Source organism: Lathyrus oleraceus, chromosome 3 (assembly GCF_024323335.1).
Source record: "Lathyrus oleraceus cultivar Zhongwan6 chromosome 3, CAAS_Psat_ZW6_1.0, whole genome shotgun sequence".
Lineage (NCBI taxonomy): Eukaryota > Viridiplantae > Streptophyta > Magnoliopsida > Fabales > Fabaceae > Lathyrus > Lathyrus oleraceus.
This window is the reverse complement of record NC_066581.1, coordinates 520265457-520289310: the sequence shown is the minus strand read 5'-3', so window position 1 is coordinate 520289310 and position 23854 is coordinate 520265457. Positions and strand designations below refer to the sequence as shown.

At 38.8% G+C, this 23854-nt stretch overlaps 2 protein-coding genes across 2 annotated transcripts; both read right to left on the bottom strand.

Moving 5' to 3' along the window:
• Positions 1-8989: 8989 nt before the first annotated feature.
• Positions 8990-11025, bottom strand: LOC127131936 (uncharacterized). Its single transcript, XM_051060818.1, has 7 exons — positions 10988-11025; positions 10629-10906; positions 10185-10303; positions 9586-9678; positions 9437-9508; positions 9156-9259; positions 8990-9041 (listed from the first exon to the last, which is right to left on the bottom strand). The coding sequence occupies exons 3-7, from the start codon at positions 10257-10259 to the stop codon at positions 8990-8992; spliced, it is 396 nt and encodes a 131-aa protein (XP_050916775.1). The 5' UTR covers positions 10260-10303; positions 10629-10906; positions 10988-11025.
• Positions 10610-12656, bottom strand: LOC127131935 (protein STRUBBELIG-RECEPTOR FAMILY 2-like). The gene is made up of 6 exons (XM_051060817.1): positions 12262-12656; positions 11432-11558; positions 11168-11239; positions 10988-11053; positions 10835-10906; positions 10610-10700 (listed from the first exon to the last, which is right to left on the bottom strand). Exons 1-6 carry the CDS (start codon positions 12344-12346, stop codon positions 10610-10612), a joined length of 513 nt encoding a protein of 170 aa, XP_050916774.1. The 5' UTR covers positions 12347-12656.
• Between the last annotated feature and the right edge of the window lie 11198 nt (positions 12657-23854).

The window sequence follows — 23854 nt, the reverse complement described above, 5'->3', positions numbered from 1 at the left end:
TAAACTCGAGTTTTTCTTAAAAGCAAAAATTTATTATTTCCCATTCTCTAATCATTACCATCCCTCGGCAGTATTATATTGTCTTTTCTTTGGAACTAAATATCTTATCTCTTTGGATTCCATGCATATCCTTTTAGGGAAATTCCAATGCCCACCTTTGAACCAAGAGTTGTTTGTCTTGTCAAAAAACATTTCGTTCCTTTCTTTTTGACTAATATGCTTGTTTACTCTTTGGTTTAGAGTTTATTCCTTCATGGATTTAATATACCTTTATCTTTTGGTTTCAGATTGTCTATTATCATGCAGTTATATACTGTGTTCTTAGACCAAACACCATTTTCCTTTGGGTCTCATATATATCCTTTTAGGGCAATTTATCAGTACCCACCTTGTGAACCAAGAGTTATTTGTCTCGTCGCCGGACATTTCATTCCTTTATTTTTGGACAATATGCATGTTTATTCTTTGGTTCAAAGTTCATTTACCTTTATGAGTTTCCATGCTACCGTTGTCTTTTGGTACAAGTTACTTTTCATCAATTCCACTCAATCTTGCTTTTCCTTGTTCCACATTAGTTCCATGAACTACGGAGCTCTGACTTTCTCATTGCACGATGAGAATACGTAGGCACAAGGATTTGAACCCTTGGCGAGCATAATTATTCTTTCTTTTGTCTTAGGGCACCACTCATATCTTTCATGATCCATCATCCACCTTCATTCATAACCATCCATATCAGTGACATATTGTCTCTCTTTGGAACCGAACACCATTTTTCTTTGGAATTCCATATATACTCTTTTAGGACAATTTTATCAGCATCCACATTTGTACCAAGAGTTGTTTGTCTCGTCCATAAACATTTCATTCCATTTTTTCCAATATGCCCGCTTTCCTCTATGGTACAAATTTCATTCCCTTTATGGATTCCAACAAAGCCATTATCCTTTGGTCCAAAATTATACCTTTATGTCACTTTTACCAAATCTTTCAGTTTCTTTCCATATTAATTATTTCTCTCAATCAGTCCATTCACTCACATTATTCACTATTCACTACATACATTCAATATCCTCTACCTTTATTCACCTTATATGATATACTATCTCTTTTAGCCAAATATATTATTCCTTTGAGGTCCATATATACTTTTGGGCTAATAACCGATGTCTGCCTCTGAACCAAGAACCTTGTTTACTTACCTTAGACCCTGATATAGGCAATACCCTATATTCTCTGGCCAATATGTCAGTTTCCTCCTTGGTTCACATATACCCGCCTTTTTAGAGTCAAAGACCACTATCTTTTGGTTCAAACCATAGTTATATCACTTTTCTTTCATCTCCCATCATTAGTTATATGAACTACGGGGCTCTTAATTCCTTATTGAATTATAAGGATACATAGGCATGAGGGCCCTAATCCTCTTCGAGCACTCTATCTATTCCATTTTTCCCTTATTCTTTCGCAAGTAATTCTTAGATAGTAACACTCATTCAAGCATAGAAAAATCAAAGTGGTTCCCGTTGAGTACAACGGGTGTGAGGGATGTTAATACATTCCCCTTGCATAACCGACTTCCTTACTCATTTTCTCTTCCCTCGGGTTTTATCAATGTTTTCCCTTTTCTTCGGGAATAAATAAAGTTTGATGGCGACTTTGTAGTATGTTAGAGCGTGCGATATGTTCAGGTGTATTTCCGTTAGCTTCATTCCTCTTATTAGATAAGATTTCCTTTTAGGAATTTAGCATAAGTGGGCATTTGGGTTATGTCTTCTGAGAAGGGTATAGTTATATTGAGTTATTTTAATAACTTAACAAATTTCTTGAATTGACCTTCGGTTTTTGACTTTGTTAGCCTTTGTGGAAACATAATGGGTGGCTGATATGAAGGTGGTGGGACATAGGGCGTCTCTTGGACCTCTTTATCTTTAGATAATTTATTTGTCTTCCTTGGCTCTCTTACAGGGTTATCATCAATTACTGTTTCTAGTTCCTTGTCTGTCTCATCATCAGATTTTTATCTCTTGGATCAACTGTGTCGTCCAATTCTGTCCCACTTCGTGAAGTTTTTTTATAAATATACAATTTTTTTTAAAAAAAATAAAAAATACCCCCATTTTCAAAAAAATTATAAAAATGGGCATTTTTTGCCCTATTTTTGCCTGGGCGCCACCCTAGTTGGCGCCTACCCTTAAGGGTAGGGCAAGTCGCCACTAGGAGTGGCGCCTACCTTTAATTTTTTTTTTTAAAATTATTTTAAATTTATTAATTTATATTTATTATAAATTATATTAATTTATATTAATACATATATATAAATAATGTTATTTACAAGATATATATATATATATATATATATATATATATATTAATTTATATATATATTAATTAAATTTATAAGTAATTAATATTATTTATAAATTTTTGGAAAAAAATTAATTTATATACATGTAAATAAATAATATTTTGTATATATTTGTAAAATACACAATATATATATATATATATATATATATATATATATATATATATATATATATATATATATATATATATATATATATATATATATATATATATATATATATATATATATATATATATATATATATATATATATATATATATATATATATATATATATATATATTATATATTGATTTAATTTATAAGTAATTAATATTATTTTTCTAGATCTTTTTAGGGTTAAGTACATTGGTGTACAACCTAGATCTAATTAGGGTTAAGTACATTGGTGTACAACCTAGATCTTTTCCTATAAATAAAGTGTTATTTCCTTGCATTTTCTTCACCACTATTTCCTATCACTTTCTCTATCAAGTTGAGTTCATGACATCCCCCAGACCGTCCTCATGGCAGCGAACATCATCAAGGCGCCCGGATCCTGAACCAGTAATCTTAAAAAGGGATGGGCATGTTATTTTCTCGCCTGTGAAACCCCCGATGGAGATGAAATTTTGGAACATCCGTTCGTTGGACCAACTAAAAAGGTCCTTGATGTCTTGGTTAGAGGGAGATTACGAACCTGGTGAAGTCATCAGAAGGATTCAGAGGCTTAGAAGAAGTATCTCATTTGAAACTGGAGAAACGGTATGTTCGTGGGTTGAAGTTGAAAGCGACATTGATTGCATCCAAATGATGCATGGATCAGACGACATAGTGTTGTCTGTTGTAATTTCCTAGATATTCATGGTTGTTTGTGTTGTTGTTGTTGTATTTGTTATTGTTCTAGTACTTGTTCTTGTTTTAGTACCTGTTTTAGTAATTGGTGTTGTAATGTTAGATGTTTGTGTTTGTTGTTCCAATGTCATCTTCTATTTGGAATGAAAAGTAAACTTTATTGATAAATAGCATTGGTACACATAGTTATGAGTATGAAAACTATATTGTGGAACTAGATCCACGATATGGACATTTGTTCTTATTATGCCCTAGTTGTCTACATATGCTACACTTCCTCTGCATTTTCTCTGCGACGTCCATTTCAGTTCTAATGCGCCTGCTATTTGGGCGACCACTTTTATTCCGCCGCATCGATTCATTGTGCCAAACAATTTCCCCGTCATACTCTGGCCAATATGCCTCCAATGCTACCACCGGAAAGGGATTGTCGTATACATTTAGCAATGTTGCAACTTTGTAGATGGGAGACACTAGCGACAATGCATCGAAATGGCTGTGTGAACACGCTGCAATGACATGGGAACAAGGCATACGATAGGCCTGAAATTAACCACAGTCGCACCAACAGTCTGGTATTAGGACCCTATACTCTTGTCTGGGAAGCCCCTGGTTGTGGCCAATTGTTTCCTTGACACTAAAAGTGTGGTCATGGCGGTCGAATTCCGTAACCCGATGGTTGCTGGCTTTGGCAGATTCCTGCCTCATAAACTTTATGCAGGCATCACTATATACTTGACTCGTCTGTAACACTTCATGCCAGCGCTTGCCTCTTGTTACGAACAACGTAGCCATCCTAAAATAGGTCACACTCACCAAAGCGGTTACCTGGAGGTTACGTATGCCCTTAAAGACGCTGTTCATTGATTCCACAAGATTTGTTGTCATGTGGCCCCACCTCACCCTATCGTCGTATGACCTAGTCCACTTTGCTCTGTCAATATTATCGATCCACCTCCCTGCATCAGAATTTGCCAACACTATTTCCCGGCGGTAGTATTGGAATCCAGGTTGGTTTAATGCATACCCTGCGTTTATCAAATTTTGCTTCAAGAAATTATCTTTGAACTCCCGCATAAAATTTTGAGCAATATGCCTGATGCAGTAGACATGCGTAGACGGGGGGTCATGCCAACCATTTACTGGATTATTATATGCATTGTCGATAGAAGCGTGCCTGTCAGAAATCACACAGATGCCAGCTTGTGGAGTCACGTGCGTTCGGAGATTCTTAAGGAAGAAACTCCAAGCAACAGCCGTTTCTCCTTCTACCAATGCAAAGGCTATTGGGAAAATATTAGAATTTCCATCTTGTGCGACCGCCATCAATAACGATCCCTTGTATTTCCCATACAGCCAAGTTCCATCGACTTGAATAAGTGGCTTGCAGAATGTGAAACCGATGATGCAGGGACGGAATGCCCAGAAAAGTCTATGGAATATTCCATTACCTTCTAGACGAGTTCCGTCAGGGGATTCTGCCAGCAAGGTCTCCATTATAGAAACCGTCCCAGGTGAATACAAATGTAGTGCAGCCAGGTAGCGCGGAAGTTGTTTGTATGATTCCTCCCAATTACCGTATACCAGTTCAATTGCCTTGGTTTTCACTAACCAAGCCTTTCTGTACGACGGTGTATATTTGAAAACAGCCACACAATGGGAGATAATAGTTTTGACCTTGAGTGACGGGTCAGCCTCAACAAGAGGTATTATGGAATGGCAGATCATATCATGGCTAAGTTTGCGATGATCCTGTGCCATGTTTGTGTTGACGCAAGTGTGAGCTTGAGAAATGGACCCTATCACCCACGTATTATGTTTCTTCTTGTACGATTCCATTAACCTATACCCACACTCCGGATTTTTGCATAAAGTAACGTATCTTTCCGGATTTGATTTGCTAACATCGTAGTCAACACAGTTTTTCAAGTGCCAGTTTTTTATTGCTAACAGACACTCTTCCTTGGTCCGAAATTGGTCACCCTTCTTTAACTCCTTATCAGACCTCATATATGGGTTGTAGAACATATCTGATGAGGGCTCATCCTCGCCCAAGTTAAGGGTTGTGAAGTGCGCAGGCGGTGAGTAGCGTTGCGCTATAGGTATTTGAACTTGGTCTTCGTCTTCGGAATCACGATTCACCAAGTCATCAACCACGTCTTCTGCATCATCAACCACATCGTCTTCAACGTGGTGTTCAACATCTTGTTCTTCATCATCCACAGGATCAATAACCTGTGACTGAATATTCTGAGTTGGTTGAAATTGTTCCAACACAATGTACAACACTATATATTCGTAACCAGAATACTCATGGTTACGAAACATGTATTTTGCCTCCATGTCATTTTGAATCAATGACTTATAAAACCTGACTGAGTTATTTTCAGAAAAAAAAGGTTGTTGATAAAAAATTTGGGACACGGGTTGTCTAAGTTTGGACTCAATCTTTTTCTTCAGATAAGAGAAGTCAGCTCCTCTATTTAGACAAAAACGAGTGCAATCGGTGTTTCTAAATAGGAAGCCAGACATATCACATTCATAAGTCTCACCATTGACGTGAGCTTTGATTTTGTATTGTGATGAAGATGCCATGATATGTGAAGGTTTTGTGAAGATATTGTGAAGATATTTTGAAGATATATGTGAAGATATTGTGAATACCTTTGTGAAAATATGTGTGAATATTTATACTACCACCAAGTCTGCAAGATTCCCACACATCTTTGCATGCATGTCTTCAACCAAGCCTTCCCCAAGAGTAACGCATGCAAAACTTGGACACGTGTAACGCATGCAAAATTTTGGGTAGGAGCAACGCATGTAAAGTTAGCTGAGAATCTTGCAGGCTAAGTGGAGCTGCATGCATGTCTTCACATAAGACACGTCTACCGCATGCATCAGTAGGTCAGGATAAGACATGAACTCGCCACTCCAGGTGGCGAATACATTAAAGTCTTGTCTTGTCTGAGAATCTTGCAGCCTAGGTGGAGCTGCATGCATGTAATAATTTTGACACGTCTACTACATGCATCAGTAGGTCAGGATAAGACATGAACTCGCCACTCTAGGTGGCGAATACATTAAGGTCTTGTCTTGTCTGAGAATCTTGCAGGCTAGGTGGAGCTGCATGCATGTAATAATTTTGACACGTCTACTGCATGCATCAGTAGGTCAACAATAGTTGTAATACTCATATAAATGAATAATTCATGTAAAAAATTTGCTTTAAAATAATGCATATAAATGAATAATGCATATAAATGAATAAATGCTTAAATGGATACTTAAATATTTAGTTAAATCAATTCAATTGATAACTGGAGAAAAATTATATGAAGGTTGGGAGTCCAAATCTAAATACTTAATGAATTATACTACCACCAAGTCTGCAAGATTCCCACGCATGCCTATCCATCAAATGCCTTCACCACCTAGTCTGCAAGATTCCCACGCATGCCTTACACGTGTCACATCTTTGCATGCAACATTACCACCAAGTCTTCCCCAAGACAAGACAAGTGCAACCTAATCTGTACCAATGCATGTCAACCTATCCACCTAGCCTGCACCTAGCCTGAACCTAGTCTGCAAGATTCCCACGCATGCCTTACACGTGTCACATCTTTGCATGCAACACTACAACCAAGTCTTCCCCAAGACAAGACAAGTGCAACCTAATTTGTACCAATGCATGCCAGCCTCACTACAACAAACAAGACCTTAGACAGCGCTTTTTTTAGCCTTAGACAGCGCTTTAAAGCGCTGTCTAAACCTCCGCTGCTAAAGGTTTAGACAGCGCTTTTTTAAATCTTAAAAGCGCTGTCTAAGCCCCCCCTTAGACAGCGCTTTGGCCAAAAGCGCTTTATAAGACCCTCTTATTTTAAATTTTTTAGGTATACCTTAGACAGCGCTTTTGAAAAGCGTTGTCTAAGCCCCACCCCCTTAGACAGCGCTTTGGCCAAAAGCGCTTTCTAAGACCCTCCTATTTTAATTCTTTTAGGTATACCTTAGACAGCGCTTTTCAAAAAGCACTGTCTAAGCCCCCCCCCCCCTTAGACAGCGCTTTTTACAAAAGCGCTGTCTAAGGTATACGAAAATTGAAACTAACATTTTGATTTGTAACTAACCATTGCATTTCATATAAGTTTAGCATTAATTTCATGAGCATTGTAACAGATTTTGAAGGATATATAAACGAAATTCCAGTTTCACAAAAGCAATTTTCTTCATCCATTCCAATTTTTAAAGATTCACTCATTCACAAATTCCAGTTTCACAGAAGAAATTCTTCATTCATTCATGAAGCAGAATTGTCATATATTCATCCATGAATTTTCCACAAGTCAGAAACGGCACAAATCAAAAGTTTTAGAACATACATAACAACGCCACAGTTAGCATTCCACAGGAAAATAAGTATACCCTTAATTAAATCCTAATAATTACACATAGACATCATTGAAACTCGCTAATAAAAATTACCAAAAGTGCAAGAATTAACCGTGGCAGCCCACCCCAATTCGGTACAGATGCAAATTCTGAAATCAGTTCGAAACCAAGGTAGTACATCCTGCATAATTATCACAACAGAACGAATGTTGTAAGTTAACATTAACCAATATAACTGAATCTAACATAATCATGTAATACCGTCACTAACCCTACTTCAAGTTATTAACATGGTTTTCTAAACAACTCACAATTCAAACCATTCAAACAGCTTTTTAACAACATAGCAGTATGTTATAACCATCGTAAACGACATTTTAATCGAGTTTTACTAAGTATCGGTGGCAAAATTCTCAATTAACTTCAAATCCATTACAATTATTAAGTTGTTGGCAAGTGAGCAACTCAAAACACACTAGCTAGTGCTGTCTAAAACGAGTCGTTAGCAGATTCCCAAAATTAGTCATAACAACTTAACTGATACAACTTGCTGCGGTAACAGCTCCCGGCGCTCATGCCCAATGACAAGTCATGCACCAAGACAATCATTAGCATAGCGGAAAGTTTCAGCAAGTAAGTTCTACATCAAATAATCAGGCAAGTGTTTGGTCATGGTCTTGGCCTTCACTAATAATGTTTCTGATACTAATAGGCCATGACAGATCTCACCATCAACTTGCTAACAGATTTACTAACATCAATCTAACCTTTTGTAGTAACATAATTTCAAAGCAATCGATTATAAATAAAACTAACAGAGTCAAAAAATGGGAAATAACTAACAGCAGGACTTTGACTAACAGTTAAGTTTTTTTTTCTAATTTCATAATAACCATGACTAACTAGTTCTCTAACTTAACCTAACTAATTTTAAATTGATTTGACAGACTTGTAACTAACAAAACAAACCAACATTTTAACAGCAGAACTTCCAACCACAACAAACCTTCATAGAAGTAACGTGCAAATCCAGTTGAACTGCAAGCTAAGGTCCAATTTTGACTTATCCCTGCAAGCAATACAACTATTTTAACTGATGGAAATAATTAATAGAAAATCAATTCACATATAAAATTAACTTGCAACTAACAGAGTTTTAACAAAAATCCTAACAACCTGCCCTAACATAACTAACCTGCCCGATCCGTTGCCCGATTTGGTTGAGAATACCATGTATATAACAGTGCAATCAGAAGCTTTTCTAGTTTTTTCATTCCTCACCTTCAATCTTCACTCTTCACTCTCAAGCTCTCTACCCTCATATTCAGAATCGGTTGCTTTTTGCTCAAAGATTAGAGCTCATTCTTCACAGTTCATCTCTGAGAAGCTCACTTCACTTCCCTCTCGCGTGACCACTTCGCCACGTAACCACCGCAATGATGACTCTGCAATTCCATAACACAGTTCAGAAGAGTTGAAGAAGAAGAAGAATCGCAATCACAGTTGAGAAGAATAAGATACATAACGAGTGACACAACAAGAGGAAGAGAAGCTAATACCTGCGATTCTCTGAAAATCCACCGCACCGGAATTCTGAGCCGGATTGGAGTTGGATCCAAATTCGATCTTCCATTCGCAATTGGTGTTTAACATTAAAAGTAATCTGTTCAATTATAAGGCATTAGTTGTCAAAAGTTACTAACAATGGAAAATCCAAGTCTTGAGACATGAGAGTTTGGGCAGTCAGCTGTTAACCTTAACACCATCCAACTTCAAACATAATTATGATTTTGAAAATATATAACAAAAGAAGCAGAGAAAACAAAGAACAAGAGATAACCTGAATCCGTGCTCCAGTAGAAGCTTGCATACTCTTAATTGTTTCTCCTCCTTTACCAATTATAAGGCCGACCTAAGAAACCAAATCAACTATAAACAAAACACTGTAGAAAGTACATGGGTGTACATATTTCGGGCAACTTTGCACACCTTATTGTTTGGGATTTGCATCGAAAATTCATCACCCCCAGATTGTGCAGCCATCCGTCTAGTACCACCACCGGCAGAAGCCCCGGCTTCAGCCTAGTAAAGAAGCAACTCTTATCAGTGATGTTAATGGTTACATTTCCCCCAGATTATTACAGTTAAAAATCAGTAGAAAACAACCATCGTCAATGACGCTTCACTAACAGGTTACAGTTAAGGCCATTCGACTTTGAAGATCATTTTAACAAATTCAGCACAAAACAATCATACTAAAGTTACAAAATCAGTTCAAAACAAATACTGTCAGCAATATTTCACTAGCAGGTTACAGTTGCAGTCATTCAAACCTCACTAGAGCAAATTAACCAGAAAACACACCATATTACAAATAGAAAGTCAATTCAAAACCACTCTTATCAGTGAATTTTCCCTGGCAGGATACAGAGCGCACTAATTCCAATATAATTTAAGCAAATTTATCATTAAACATTTCACATTGCATTTACAAAATCAGTTGAAAACAACTCTAACCAGTGATATTTCACTAACAGGCCAAAGTTACAGTGATTCCACAACATAATTAGAGAAAATTTAAAACAAACCTCAGCAAGGACTTCATTGATAAGTTTCTCAGCAGAAGCAACAGCATCAGAAGTACCCACAAGGTGACAGATCATTTATTTTCTTTTCCAAATTAGCATCCTTTTCTTGCTTCTCAAGTCTAAACTATCCAATGCATTTCCAACAAAAAGGGATGATTATGTTTGTGCTATCTGGATTTCGCCATGTTTTATATATTATGGCATAATATATAAACACATACTACTCTTTCCATTATGACTGATTAAAAATTGTGAAGGTTTAGATTGGCTTCATTTTTTGCTCTTACCTATTCGGAAAATTCAAAAAATTGGCAATGCACAGAAAACACAATTATGTGGAAATGGTTTAGGTTAAGTGCCTAACATAGCTTAATCATTGGTGAAGTCTTTCATTTATTAGCATTGAAATTCTAAAAGCAAAAGACTCAAGTGAAGAAAACATACATTTCCTTGAGATTATCTAAGCCAGTGAACACATTGCCAATTGGTCCATACAAGAAATTGTGGCTTAAATTCCTGCAAGACAAAAAAGTGTTAATTTCACTGCCATTTTCAAAATTCAATAATTATATCATACTCAAATGTGATAAGAAAATTTGAAGCAGCTCCCCTTTCAAGCTTGGAATCAAATCAATATGAATGTAACTCACAGATGTCTTAGTTTTTTCATGTTTGATAATGAATGAGGGATATTTTGGCTCAAATAGTTGCAAGCCATGTTTCTGCCATAAAGAAGGATCATCAGAAAAAACTCACTGCTATAGCTTCCGGTAAAATCGAAATCATCAGAAAAGTAGGCTTACATATGTGTGGCATTTGGAGGTAATTCGTATGGTATTTCACCCATGATGCTGTTGGAACTGATATCACTAAAAAACCAGAACGGAATTAAAGTTAACCAATCAGAATGGGAAGTAAATCATATCTTGACAATATAGTAAACCAACCATCCCGATAAGAGCTTCAAACATAAAACGACTTACAATATCTTCAAATTTTGTAGATTATACAGCGAGGATCCAAGATATCCGGTAAGGTTCAATCCTTGAATTTTGCTGCAGGAGGACCGACAGGGCAAGTATAAGGTTTCTTAGTTGCATTATGGGGGATAGTGATATTATCTAACCAGAAAAAATCATAATTTTTGAAGTGATATAGTATAGTTAGAGCCTAGGTGCATTTGAAGTGGTATATCATTTACGATCACTATTTAAAATCTTGATTATCAGTAGAATATGTGCATTTACAGATGTATAACTGAGGAGTCAGAACAAGCTACTCCTGTCCAATACTCCTCACAAGGATCACCACCGTTCCATCCGTGTAGCCCTTGAGGGTTGTTTAAGCTCCTGTATAGATCCTGGAGGGCTGTAACTGTTTATAAAAGAATTGCAAATAATATTTAGTTTAGTTAGAGCATAAAATGATATATATGCTTCAAGTGTGATCTATAACAAAATTAGTTCAATTTAATTTGAAGTGAAGCATGGAATTTTTTTGTTTTTCTCAGGTTCAAATCTAACCCTCATAAATACATGAATTTTCTAAATCAACCACATCTTCAATTTATCTCTATATCAATTTAGCATTACTGACAAAATCAGCTACTTGCTTGCCTACATTAGCACGGACACCGGAAACACGACACTGACACGTCGATGTCAATAGTAATTTGAAAAGATAAATAAATTAAACATAATAACAAGTATCAGTGTCGATTTTGCACACACTGAAACAAACACACATTTTTTTAGACGTGTCGGTGCTACATATCTAAATAATCCTAATAGGATATTGTTCTTCAATGTTATCTTGAAAGTGGATTTAACTCAAAGATATCGCAAAACCTAGTTCTGAATTGCAGCCACAATAAAAAGTTTTAGAAATCCTCTGCAATTTCGGCCGTATTTTTCTGCATTTCCGCAATATCAAGGTTTACTGAACAACTGCAACCGATTGCAATTTAGAAATCATGAAGCAAAGCTATATTTCAGTTGATTTTGCATGCACACACCATATCTATTTTGAAAGCAACTAACTATCCAAACGCAAATCTATGGAAAAAAGAAATAGTTACCGTCAAATGGATTGGTGAATGCGAAGCCGTAAGAAATCAAAGTTGCTGAGAACACAAGGAAGACGAGATTCACGTAACGAATCATTTTCTTCTTTGTTTTCTTGTTGTATACTTGATTGAAACTCTTGTTTTCTCTCAATTTTCCTCAAAAACGAAACTGAATCGAATAGAATCGATGAAGACCAAGAGTTCGAAGGAAGCATGTTTATGAAGCGAGCCTGCACAGGATAAAAATCATACATATAATGGGGGAAAGGGTTAGGGTTTAGGGGAAGAATCTTTCACACAGGATAAACAAGCTCTGATTGAGGGTTGGAAGAAGGGGGAGTGGATTTGGGAGAAAGAGAAGCAAGCTCTGATTGAGGGTTTGGGAGAAGAATGTAGGATTTTTAGGATTTGGGAGGGAATAACTTTTTTTTCGTGACATGGAGGGAATAAAGACTTTAGACAGCGTTTTTGGTTTTAATTTTTTTTTTAATTTAAAGACTTTAGACAGCGCTTTATCAAAAGCGCTGACTAAGGTCTATATTTAAAAGCGCTTTCATTATTTTTTTGGAACATTTTCCGTGTTTTATTTTAATTTTAACCTTAGACAGCGCTTTCTTTTAAAAGCGTTGTCTAAGATGCGCTGTTAAAAGTCATTTTTGGCGTAGTGCCTATCCACCTAGCCTACACCTAGCCTGAACCTAGTCTGCAAGATTCCCACGCATGCCTATCCATCAAATGTATTCACCACCAAGTCTGCAAGATTCCCACGCATGCCTTACACGTGTCACATCTTTGCATGCAACACTACCACCTAGCCTGCATCTAGCCTACAAGATTCTCACGCATGCCTTTTCAAATATGTTGTCTCGGCTTTAGCTTTGTTTGCACCAACATTAGCTTCGTCTTCATGTGCAAATTGAAAGTGAATAACTCCATAGCGAAAAGTTAAACTTCTTGAACTTCCAATACTGAATATCACGCTTCAAACAAATTGGAAGCCATAACAAGTGAATGAAATAAAACATCTACTTAACAACTTGTGAGACAAAGGAGCGGGATATAATGTTATTCAAAAGCTAAACTATCTCTTTTTTCCATTATGTGTTTAAAATAATATTCAATCTTATTTAAGCTTAATTATATATTTTAAACAACCTGATTAACTAAATTGAATTAAAAACCAATTTAAACTTTCTAAAACTGTTGTACTAAAATAATATTCAAAGCAAGATTCCCACGTGTCGCAACGCGAAAAACAACCGGCGGGAAAAAAACACAGAGCCGCCACCGTGCGTTATTTATCCCAAAGGAGGGAAAGGAAACGCTCGAAGTAAACCTGAAAAAGGGAAAGGAATGGTCTTACGACCAGAGACTGCAAGGCACGGGAGTCGGTTATGCAAGGGGAAGGTATTAGCACCCCTCACGTCCGCCGTACTCGACGGGATCCACGCTCAAAAGAATAGAATAAGGTTGCTGAGAAACTGCTCAAAGAATGCACACACAATGGAATAAGCAACAGATGAAAGAAACGGAGGAAGCGGACTCGGCAGGATGTCGCATCCTGGGCCTACGTAGTTTGTCAAAAACAAACATCAGAGTCGACGTAGTTCGCGGAAATGGGGAACAGGCTCGCCAGGATATCGCATCCTATGCCTACGTATCTCATCTGAAATGAGAATCAGAGCTGTCGTAGTTCGGCTAATGCACGCCGAAACAAAACACAACACAAAGACGCTGAGACGTCAAAAGAAACTCAACAAGGAAACGGAATGCCAATAGCTGGGCTTACATCCGACTCCAAACAAAGGAAAACAAGGAAACAGAATGCCAATCGATGGGCTTACATCCAACTCCCAACAAACAGCACAAGGAAACTGAATGCCAATCAATCGGCTTACATCCGACTCCAAACAAACAAGTAATCGCTAACCAGCGAATACCAAAGGTAGAAAGCAAATTGACAAACTAAAAGGGAGTCTGGAACTCGAGCCTAGAAGTTGTCAAGCAAAACACACGCAAAAAGAAAAAGGGTGCCCGGAGAGACCTCACACGATCTCCTGCCTACGTACCTCATCTGGTATGAGGATCAGGGCGACGTAGTTCCCCTAAACAGGGGAGAAACCCTCCTAACCAGAGACCAAGGGAATAACGAACTAAAAGGGAGACTGACTCGAGCCTAATAGTCGTCATGCAAATTATAACCCTAGGTTGAGGTCTCTAACAAGAGTTTGACTCACACAGGAAGTGAGTCAACTCAAGTCTATCTCTACATACGTTCAACTTCCTTGGAAGTTGACCATACGACTCCTACAGAAAAGGAGATGAGAAGTGGAAAGCAGATAAACATATCAAAAGCAATCATCATACTCTATATACAAACAAGAGGCTTCACACAAGGGTGGGCTTTAGTCAAGGGGTCATATCAATCTCGACAAACAAGCCAAAATTGTATGGGTGTCATGAAGCTCTTAACCACTGACATTGACCGTCAAGGTGAGCAGATGAAAGGTAATGAGGATTAGACCTCATAGCTCTTAACCCTGGCCTGGGTGAGCTTGAATCAATGAAAGTGTGGGGGTCCAGAAAGAGGGACCCTATTCCACTTGACCGACTCTATACACGGATCTTGGGTTAGGTTCAAGAGCGTCAGCACGTAGTGCGAGCATAATGAATGACTCAACGACTAACAGGGGACTGATTGCTAGTCCCTTCTATCTGTCAATTGCCTATTCCCTTAGGATGACTTAACAAGCAACATGCCTCGACAAGGAGGTCTTTGGCACAAATATAAACAAACACAGTCATTGCCTCTTAAGGAGGACTTCAGCCAAACGCCTGCCAAAAAAGCGACAGGGCTTCCAGACTACATGAAGTTAGAAGTCTAAACTACCTCAATGGTGTACTAACCACACTCCAAAGCAAAGCAAAAGCAAGCTAGAAGCGGCTAATGTACCTGTACAAAAGCTAACCAGTCAATATTGTATTCAGACAAACCAAAACAGACAATCAACAGTGGTACTTCAATATGTACACAATACAAGTCATAAATGCAATCACTCAAGTGAGTTAACCACCAAGGGACCTACAACGCAACAAAAATTAGTGTACAAAGTAATTTGCATCTCATGAAGTGAGATCACATCAACCACTAGAGCTAGATGCTTGAACCTGAAATACAAAGCTCAAAAGGTGAGTACAAACCACTAGTACAAAGACTAGGGTCAAAGGCAAAGCAAATAGTCAAAACAGAAGTTGACATTCCACATGAAGCACATTTAATCAAATAAGAACATGTCATAAAAAGGATCAAACTCAAATCATAAAGCAAGGCCATCCAATGATCAAGATAAGGCAAAGGCACACAAGATGATCACAATTGGACATTCAAATGAGAAAAACCATATTAAAACAAAAAAACATCCAATGATCATGAAATTTTTTATGTGACATCAACATGTTAAACACAAGCATCATACAAAAATTCAACTCCAGAAGACTTCATATGATAAGCCAATGAAAATGCACAAATGCTACATCCAAATTGTGACACAAATTGTCACACCAAATGTCCATGTATCCAAAACAGTGATAACAAATGCTAAAACAAACATGTCAAATTTCAAGCTAATTGGACCAGTTATGAGCATTTCACAAGCAATTGAATTCAACATGTCAATATAACACAATGTTCAATCAACAATCAACAAATAAAATTCCAGAAGTGCAAAAATCATGAAATAAACATCACAAAATAAAAGACATTCATACAATCATGTGGAAAAAAGAATGGATTAATTTGGACAATTTTTCTATTTTTTGTGATTTTTAGAAATCAATGAAATAAAAATGGAATAATAGAAAAATAATATGGAAAATGTGGCAAATGAAATCTGAATAAAATTGGAAAATGCATGATCGGAAAAATAGCAAGTGTACTATTTTTACCGATGTAGTAATAAGGAGTTTTATTTCCAAGTATCGATCTCAAGGATTGCGTAGGAATTACTTATTTTAATTTGATTCTATCAGAACAAAAAGATAATGGTTTGGTTGTTTTGGAATTTATAATAGTAGACACAAAAATAGTAAAAATAATTGATTGAGTTAAAAGATGTTAGGGTGAGTGGTTGAGTTAACCGGTTATGAATTCAGTCCCGATTTCCTTAATACATATGATACATTCAATCTCCTAACCTCAGAACGTTCTTACTTAAGTCCTTAAGGGAGAAACTATTAAACTACCAATTCTTACTCAAATGTCCATTCAATTAATCATTGGTTTTAATCATACAAAATATCAAGGTTTACGGTGATTTATGAAAGTTACTAGTCCTAGATGATGCATTCATAAACCCAATTGTGTGAAAACCCTACCAATTACAATCCTGTTATTGGAAGTCATAGATTAATTTGTATTTGTCCGATACAAAAGCATAATAACATCACACAATTGAATTGAAATACGTAACATAGTAATCAAGAAATCATTGGTTCAAATTCATAGCATATGATAACATCAGAACCACCCCCCTAGCATCAGGGGGTTTAGCCTCTCATAGTACTTAAAGAACTCATAAAGTAAAGATTAGACATTACAAAGAATTAGGAGAGTTTGATCTTCAATGGTTGATACCCTTGAATCTCGCCGTCTTCAAATCCGTCGTATTCGCTATCTTCTCCAATCCAATGCTTTCGTTCGTCTATCCAAAAGTCCCCTCTTCTTTCTCTTCCAAGCCTTCTTATAGCTTCAGATGACTCTCTTCCAAGCTAAAGGTCCAAACTACCCTTAATGCACAAAATCGGTTCACACAGCAAAAATTAGGTTTTCCAAGCTGCGTACAATCAACACGGCCGTGTGGTGGCACACGGGTGGCCGTGTTGTTCTTCATCATTAATTATTTTCAGCATAAGTTACAGTGGAAACAACACGGGCCGTGTCCCTACACACGGGTGCCCGTGTTAATGCACTGTTTTAATCAACACGGCCGTGTGGTGGCACACGGGTGGCCGTGTTGATCTCTGTTTTCTGCTCCCTCTCTGCTCTGCTTGATCAACAACACGGGCAGTGTTGTGGCACACGGGTGCCCGTGTTGACCTGCTGTTTTTGCATATTTTTGTCCTTCAAAGTGTCCAGAACTTCACCATTCTTGCTTTTAAACCTGTAACAATGACACTACCCAACGAAGCATAAACGAGATCTTTTTGACATAAACTCATAATCGAATGCGATGAAATACCATACCAACAAAACATGCTAATTGACTCAAATGCAACTAAAAACAAACATAAATCTTACCAAGTTGATGAAAATATGTCGGATTAGCGGTGGGAATTCAATGGAATTGGTGACCGATCACAACCCCAAACTTGTCTCATTGATTATCCTTAAGTGATGTATTGAGTCCAAACAAAGGTCACCCCCGATTTCATTTTCCACAATGCAACCTAGTCTTTCACCATTCGGGTTCTTCCTTTCCAATCGAGTTTCAGGTCTCTCCGATTCAGGCAGTTTACCATATTTCCACATCAGAAACCTCTTCACCTGCAAGCTTTTCACACACTCACAATATCTCTCAGGGTTAGGTGTGTACACTCACAGCACAGTATGCAATACCAAACTCTTAACTTTGAATACATTCTAATGTCACTACCACAGCAGATTCCACACACTTTTTGAGGTCTTTTTAGGTTGTAACGGGGCTTGGGTACGGTGGGATAAACAAAAAAATTGGATAACAAAGGGTTTTGAACTCGGTAGTCATGTTGTGTGATTTTCCTTTCTCTCTTTTTTCTGTGCATCACGTATACTCTGGGGGTTAATTTCACTCTTTTGACTCTTTTTCTACTCAAATTTTCCGAGCATTTTATATCTGTTAGAGTCTTAAGTCTCGGCAAGTGCATTTTTCTCTTTTGTTTTTCTTTTCTCCTTTTTTTTCTTTTTTTTCTTTTAAAGGAAAAACATACTATTTTTCTTTTTGTATGATTTCATATTATGCACTTGCCTTCTCTTTCAAGATTTCCACCCCAAACTTAGTTTTATTGCACATCTTGCAATTCACACAATCATACCGAGTTATGACACAAAAGGAAATGGATGATTAACAGTTAACAGGGGGTTTATGATGAATAATGCTTAAACGTTAACATGGGGTTTACGATGAATAAAATGGCTAAGGCTCAACGGGGTTTACGAAGGGAAACATACATATAGGGATGGCTAGAAAGGCCCTGGCTAAACAAACAACTTGCCTTAGTGTGTGTTGTCATGTTGTGACGTGTCAACATGACATACGCAAAATCAGAGTGATAAAGTCATACCTGGCTGAACTCTCATGTTGATATTTCGTGTTTGGCTTTTTGTGATCTCACCATGTTGGTTAGCTTGCAAGCTCTGAAATTTCTTCGTGTTATGTGGTTCTTTCCTGACTTGGTCTTTCCATACCGCTTTCTTGGTCCGGTGTCCCCAAAATGTGTCCGACTTCTTTTCTCCAGGTTGCATCAACTTCCGGGGTGCCTTATCAGCCTAAGTTTGAGGGGTGTCATTCATCCACTACCATTGATCCCGGGCTCGTCCAACCGTTTCTCATCACCCTGTACACACAGTAGGTCCAAAAGAACAGAAAACAAACAAAACAAACAAACATACTAATATAATGATAACCTAACAAAAACAAAACAACTTGAAAGAAAATAAAACATGAAAGGAGAACCCCCCCCCCCCCCCACACACTTGAACTAAACATTGACCTCAATATTTAAATTCAAACACGAAGGGGACTTACAGTGCTCACTGTTGAGGAGGAGGCGGAGGATCGTGCGGGAAATGCAACATCAGACGTTGCATCATGGCCTGCATATCATCCATGACCGTCCCTTGCCGGAACAGTTCCACACTCTGTCTATCAAGTTCCGCACCTTGCCTGGTCTGCTCGATGCGGAGGGTTCCCATCTCCGTCTGGATCCAACCCCACTGATCCTGAGACATAAAAGAGGAGCCTTCACCCGGTAGGCTCGAATCATGTGGGGGTGGCATACCGTGAGTAGCTTGCCTCTCGTCTTCTTCCATGTCCTCACCTGAAAGGTCATGGTCAAACTGTGTATCTTCCCCTACCGCTTAGGCTGAACCTGTGTACAACCAATTAGCAGCATTGGCAATGCAAATGGACCCAGGTGCCGGAAGTGCGAGCACTTCCACATTGTGAATCATCAGCGCGTAATGAGTCGGCCTGATGGCAATCATTTGTTGATTGACTAGAGTGTGCATGTCAATCCTATTCTTGCCCATTACTGCAGTCTCTTCCATCAGCAGTTGATCATACCCGAAGTGGCCCGCAATCTGCGTGATCATACCACCTACAGAAATATCCCCAGTAGTTGCATGGCCAACCTGTTTCAGATGATTGGCGGCGAAAGTCGCTGCATTGATTCGCTCATTGTGAGCCATGCAATACAGAAAATATAATTCTCTCTTTGCCGCAACCCCAGTACTATCACCCCGTCCGAACAGGGTGTATGCTAACCCTTTTTGTGCATACCTAAAGCACGGGTTGTGAATTCCAGAAGCCTTTCCCGAGCTGGGGTTATACCCAGTTTTACCTGTAATAGCTTGCCAGAAATCAACAGCAGAAAAAGTGTCCGGAGGGGATCCGGGTCCAGATACCAGGAGTTTCAGAATACTCCCCAGTTCCGCAACCGATAACTCATGATCTTCATCAAACAGGCGGAAAGTAATTTGCCCATAAAACTCCAACTCCGATCCTGTCCACCTTCTCCGCATCTTGAACTCAACCGTACTAAAAAATTCAAGGGTTATCCGAGCGAAGGTCGGTGCCTCAAATTGCATGTATTCCAATATACCAATGTTGTGGAACATGCGGTGCACCTCTTCTTTCAAACCTAACTCATCCAGGGTGGCATCACACATATATCTGGTCGGAATAAGCTTACGTTTGGCTAGAATGACATACCTCTCTTGATGATCCGGTTGATCAAACAAAATTCCCTGAGGGTTTGTAGAGCGTCTAACCCGTTGCTTTGGTCGAGAGGACGTGGCTACCTCTTTCTCCTTGCTTGCACGCTTTGGAGGCATAATGGTACCTGACAAAAATTTCTCATAATCCAACGAAAAGGTTAGTGAAAACTGCAACCGTCACTGTGTAGAGGACGGCGAGGGGAACACTTTTTGTGAAGGTGAGTGGATGTGAAAGTGAGTGGAGCTATGAGAAAAATGAAGCTTAGTTTGATAGAAGCTAGGTTAACAATGGAGGAAGTGGGAGAAAGAGGTTGCCAAAATCAGAAAAAGTGAGAATGAGTGGTGAGGAAGAGAGATAAGAGCAAGTGGGGCCCATTACTTAAATTACCCAAAATCAAAAAATTTGAAAATTTTACCCGTTACAAACAACACGACCGTGTTCCTGCACACGGGCACTCGTGTTAATCTTCTGTTTTAATTAACACGGCCGTGTGTCAGCACACGGGTGCCCGTGTTAACTCACTGTTTTAAATAACACGGCCGTGTGTCAGCACACGGGCGCCCGTGTTAACTCACTGTTTTACTTAACACGGTCGTGTGTCAGCACACGGGTGGCCGTGTGGATGCCCCTGTTTTTCACATTTTCTGCATTCGGAAATGCTTCTTCGGTCTGGCATCCTGTCACTGCGACGTGATTATGATTATGGTATCCTTTCTCCTTACCTACAACAACATTTCACACCCATACAGAAAAAGCAAAATAAGTTAGCAATCGAACACGTGGGTTGCCTCCCGCGAAGCGCTTCGTTTAACGTCGCATGGCTCGACGGTTGCCCACCTCATTAGGCGAGGCGCATATGGTCAATCAAACCCGGTTGTTGGCCTCTGTAATATGGCTTTAGCCTCTGGCCATTCACCTTGAATATATCTCCATTGTCTTGGTTCTTAATCTCTATTGCTCCGTGTGGAAAAACCTTATGCACGACAAATGGCCCGGACCATCTGGACTTTAATTTCCCAGGAAACAACTTGAGCCGCGAATTGAACAACAATACCAGTTGTCCTTCCCAGAAATCTTTCCTGATGATTCTCTGATCATGCCACTTCCGTGTTTGCTCCTTGTATATCTTTGCATTCTCATATGCCTGATTACGAAATTCTTCTAACTCGTGAAGTTGAAGAATTCGGGATTCACCGGCTTTTGCAAGATCACAATTTAAGAACTTGGATGCCCAAAAGGCTTTGTGCTCCAATTCCAAAGGAAGATGACAAGCCTTACCATAAATCAGCTGATACGGAGACATGCCAATTGGTGTTTTGAAAGCGGTTCAGTACGCCCATAGCGCATCATCCAATTTGATTGCCCAATCTTTCCGTGAAGCACTGACTGTTTTTTCCAGAATCTTTTTAATTTGCCGATTAGACACTTCAACTTGCCCACTCGTTTGGGGATGATATGGTGTGGCAATCTTGTGCTTCACATTATATTTCTTCAATAAGTTCTCCATGAGCTTATTCAAGAAATGTGTTCCTTCATCACTGATAAGTGCTCGAGGCACACCAAACCTTGAGAAGATATTTTGTTTAAGGAAGCTTACCACTACTCTAGCGTCATTAGAGGGGAGAGCTACGACTTCCACCCATTTGGAGACGTAGTCCACAACCACCAGAATATAATTTTTCCCAAATGAGGGTGGAAATGGCCCCATAAAGTCTATTCCCCAAACATCAAATAATTCCACTTCAAGCATGCCCTTTTGAGGCATCTGATTCTTTCTAGAGATATTTCCTGTCCGTTGGCATCTGTCACATTCCTTCACCATGACTTGGGCATCCTTAAACAACGTGGGCCAGTACAACCCGGATTGGAGGACTTTTGCGGCTGTCCTGTCTCCACTAAAGTGTCCCCCATAATCTGAGTCATGACAAGCCTTTAAGACTTCATTTTATTCTTCCTCAGGGACACATCGACGAATTAGTCCGTCTAACCCTTTCTTATACAAGAATGGTTCGTCCCACAAATAGAACCTGCAATCATGAAGAAACTTTTTCTTTTTGTTATAATCAAAATCGTCAGGAATTATACCACCTACCAGGTAGTTTGCATAGTCAGCAAACCAAGGAACACCCACCACCGCGAGGATTCTTTCATCTATAAACTCGTCCTTTATGGGATGTTCCTCTTCCGTCTCTTTAATCGGAGACATTCGGGACAAATGGTCAGCAACGGTGTTTTCACACCCCTTTTTGTCTCGAATTTCAAGGTCAAATTCTTGCAACAGCAAGATCCATCTGAGCAGCCTTGGCTTCGAGTCCTGTTTAGAAAAAAGATATTTCAACGCAGCATGGTCAGTATAAACAATTACCTTTGTTCCCAACAAGTATTGCCGAAATTTGTCAAAGGCATAAACCACAGCCAGTAACTCCTTCTCTGTGGTTGCATAATTCATCTGGGCTGGATTCAACACATGGCTAGCATAGTAGATGACGTGGAGACGTTTGTCTTTTCTTTGCCCCAAGACAGCCCCTACTGCTATGTCGCTCGCATCGCACATTATCTCAAAGGGTAGAGACCAGTCAGGCGAGATCACTATAGGAGCAGACACCAATTTGTTTTTCAGAATCTCGAAGGCTTCGTTGCACTTTTTATCAAACAGAAACGGAGTATCCTTCACAAGCAGGCTAGTCAAAGGTTTTGCGATCTTGGAGAAATCTTTGATGAACCTACGATAAAATCCTGCATGTCCCAAGAAACTCCGTATACCTTTCTCATTCACAGGGTGAGGTAGATTGGCGATCACTTCCACTTTTGCCTTGTCAACTTCTATCCCTTGATGGGAAATTTTATGACCTAGTACTATCCCTTCTCTCACCATGAAGTGACACTTTTCCCAATTCAGAATTAGATTGGTTTGTTGACACCGTTCCAGCACAAGTGACAGATTATACAAACAATTTTCGAAAGAAGATCCAAAAACCGAAAAATCATCCATAAACACTTCCATGTGCTTTTCAAGCATATTGGAAAATATGGATGTCATGCACCTCTGAAATGTCGCAGGTGCGTTGTATAAACCAAATGGCATTCTTCTATAAGCAAAGATTCCGTATGGGCATGTGAATGTTGTTTTTTCTTGATCCTTAGGTGCCACCGCAATTTGGTTGTACCCTGAGTACCCATCCAAAAAACAGTAGAAATCATGACCTGCCAATCTTTCCAACATCTGATCGATAAACGGTAAAGGAAAATGGTCCTTCCTTGTAGCAGTGTTCAGTCTTCTATAGTCTATGCAAACTCTCCATCCTGTAACAATACGGGTGGGGATCAACTCATTTTTCTCATTTTTTATCACAGTTGTCCCTCCCTTCTTTGGTACCACATGAACTGGGCTCACCCACGAACTATCAGATATTGGGTAAATTAACCCCGCATCTAAAAGTTTCACAACCTCCCTGCGAACAACTTCTTTCATAGCCGGATTCAATCGTCTTTGAGGTTGGACGACCGATTTCTGATCATCCTCCATCAAAATCTTGTGCATACACATTGTCGGGCTGATTCCTTTCAAATCGTCCATCGCCCACCCAATAGCACCCTTGTATTTCTTTAGGACTTTGATTAGCTCTCCTTCT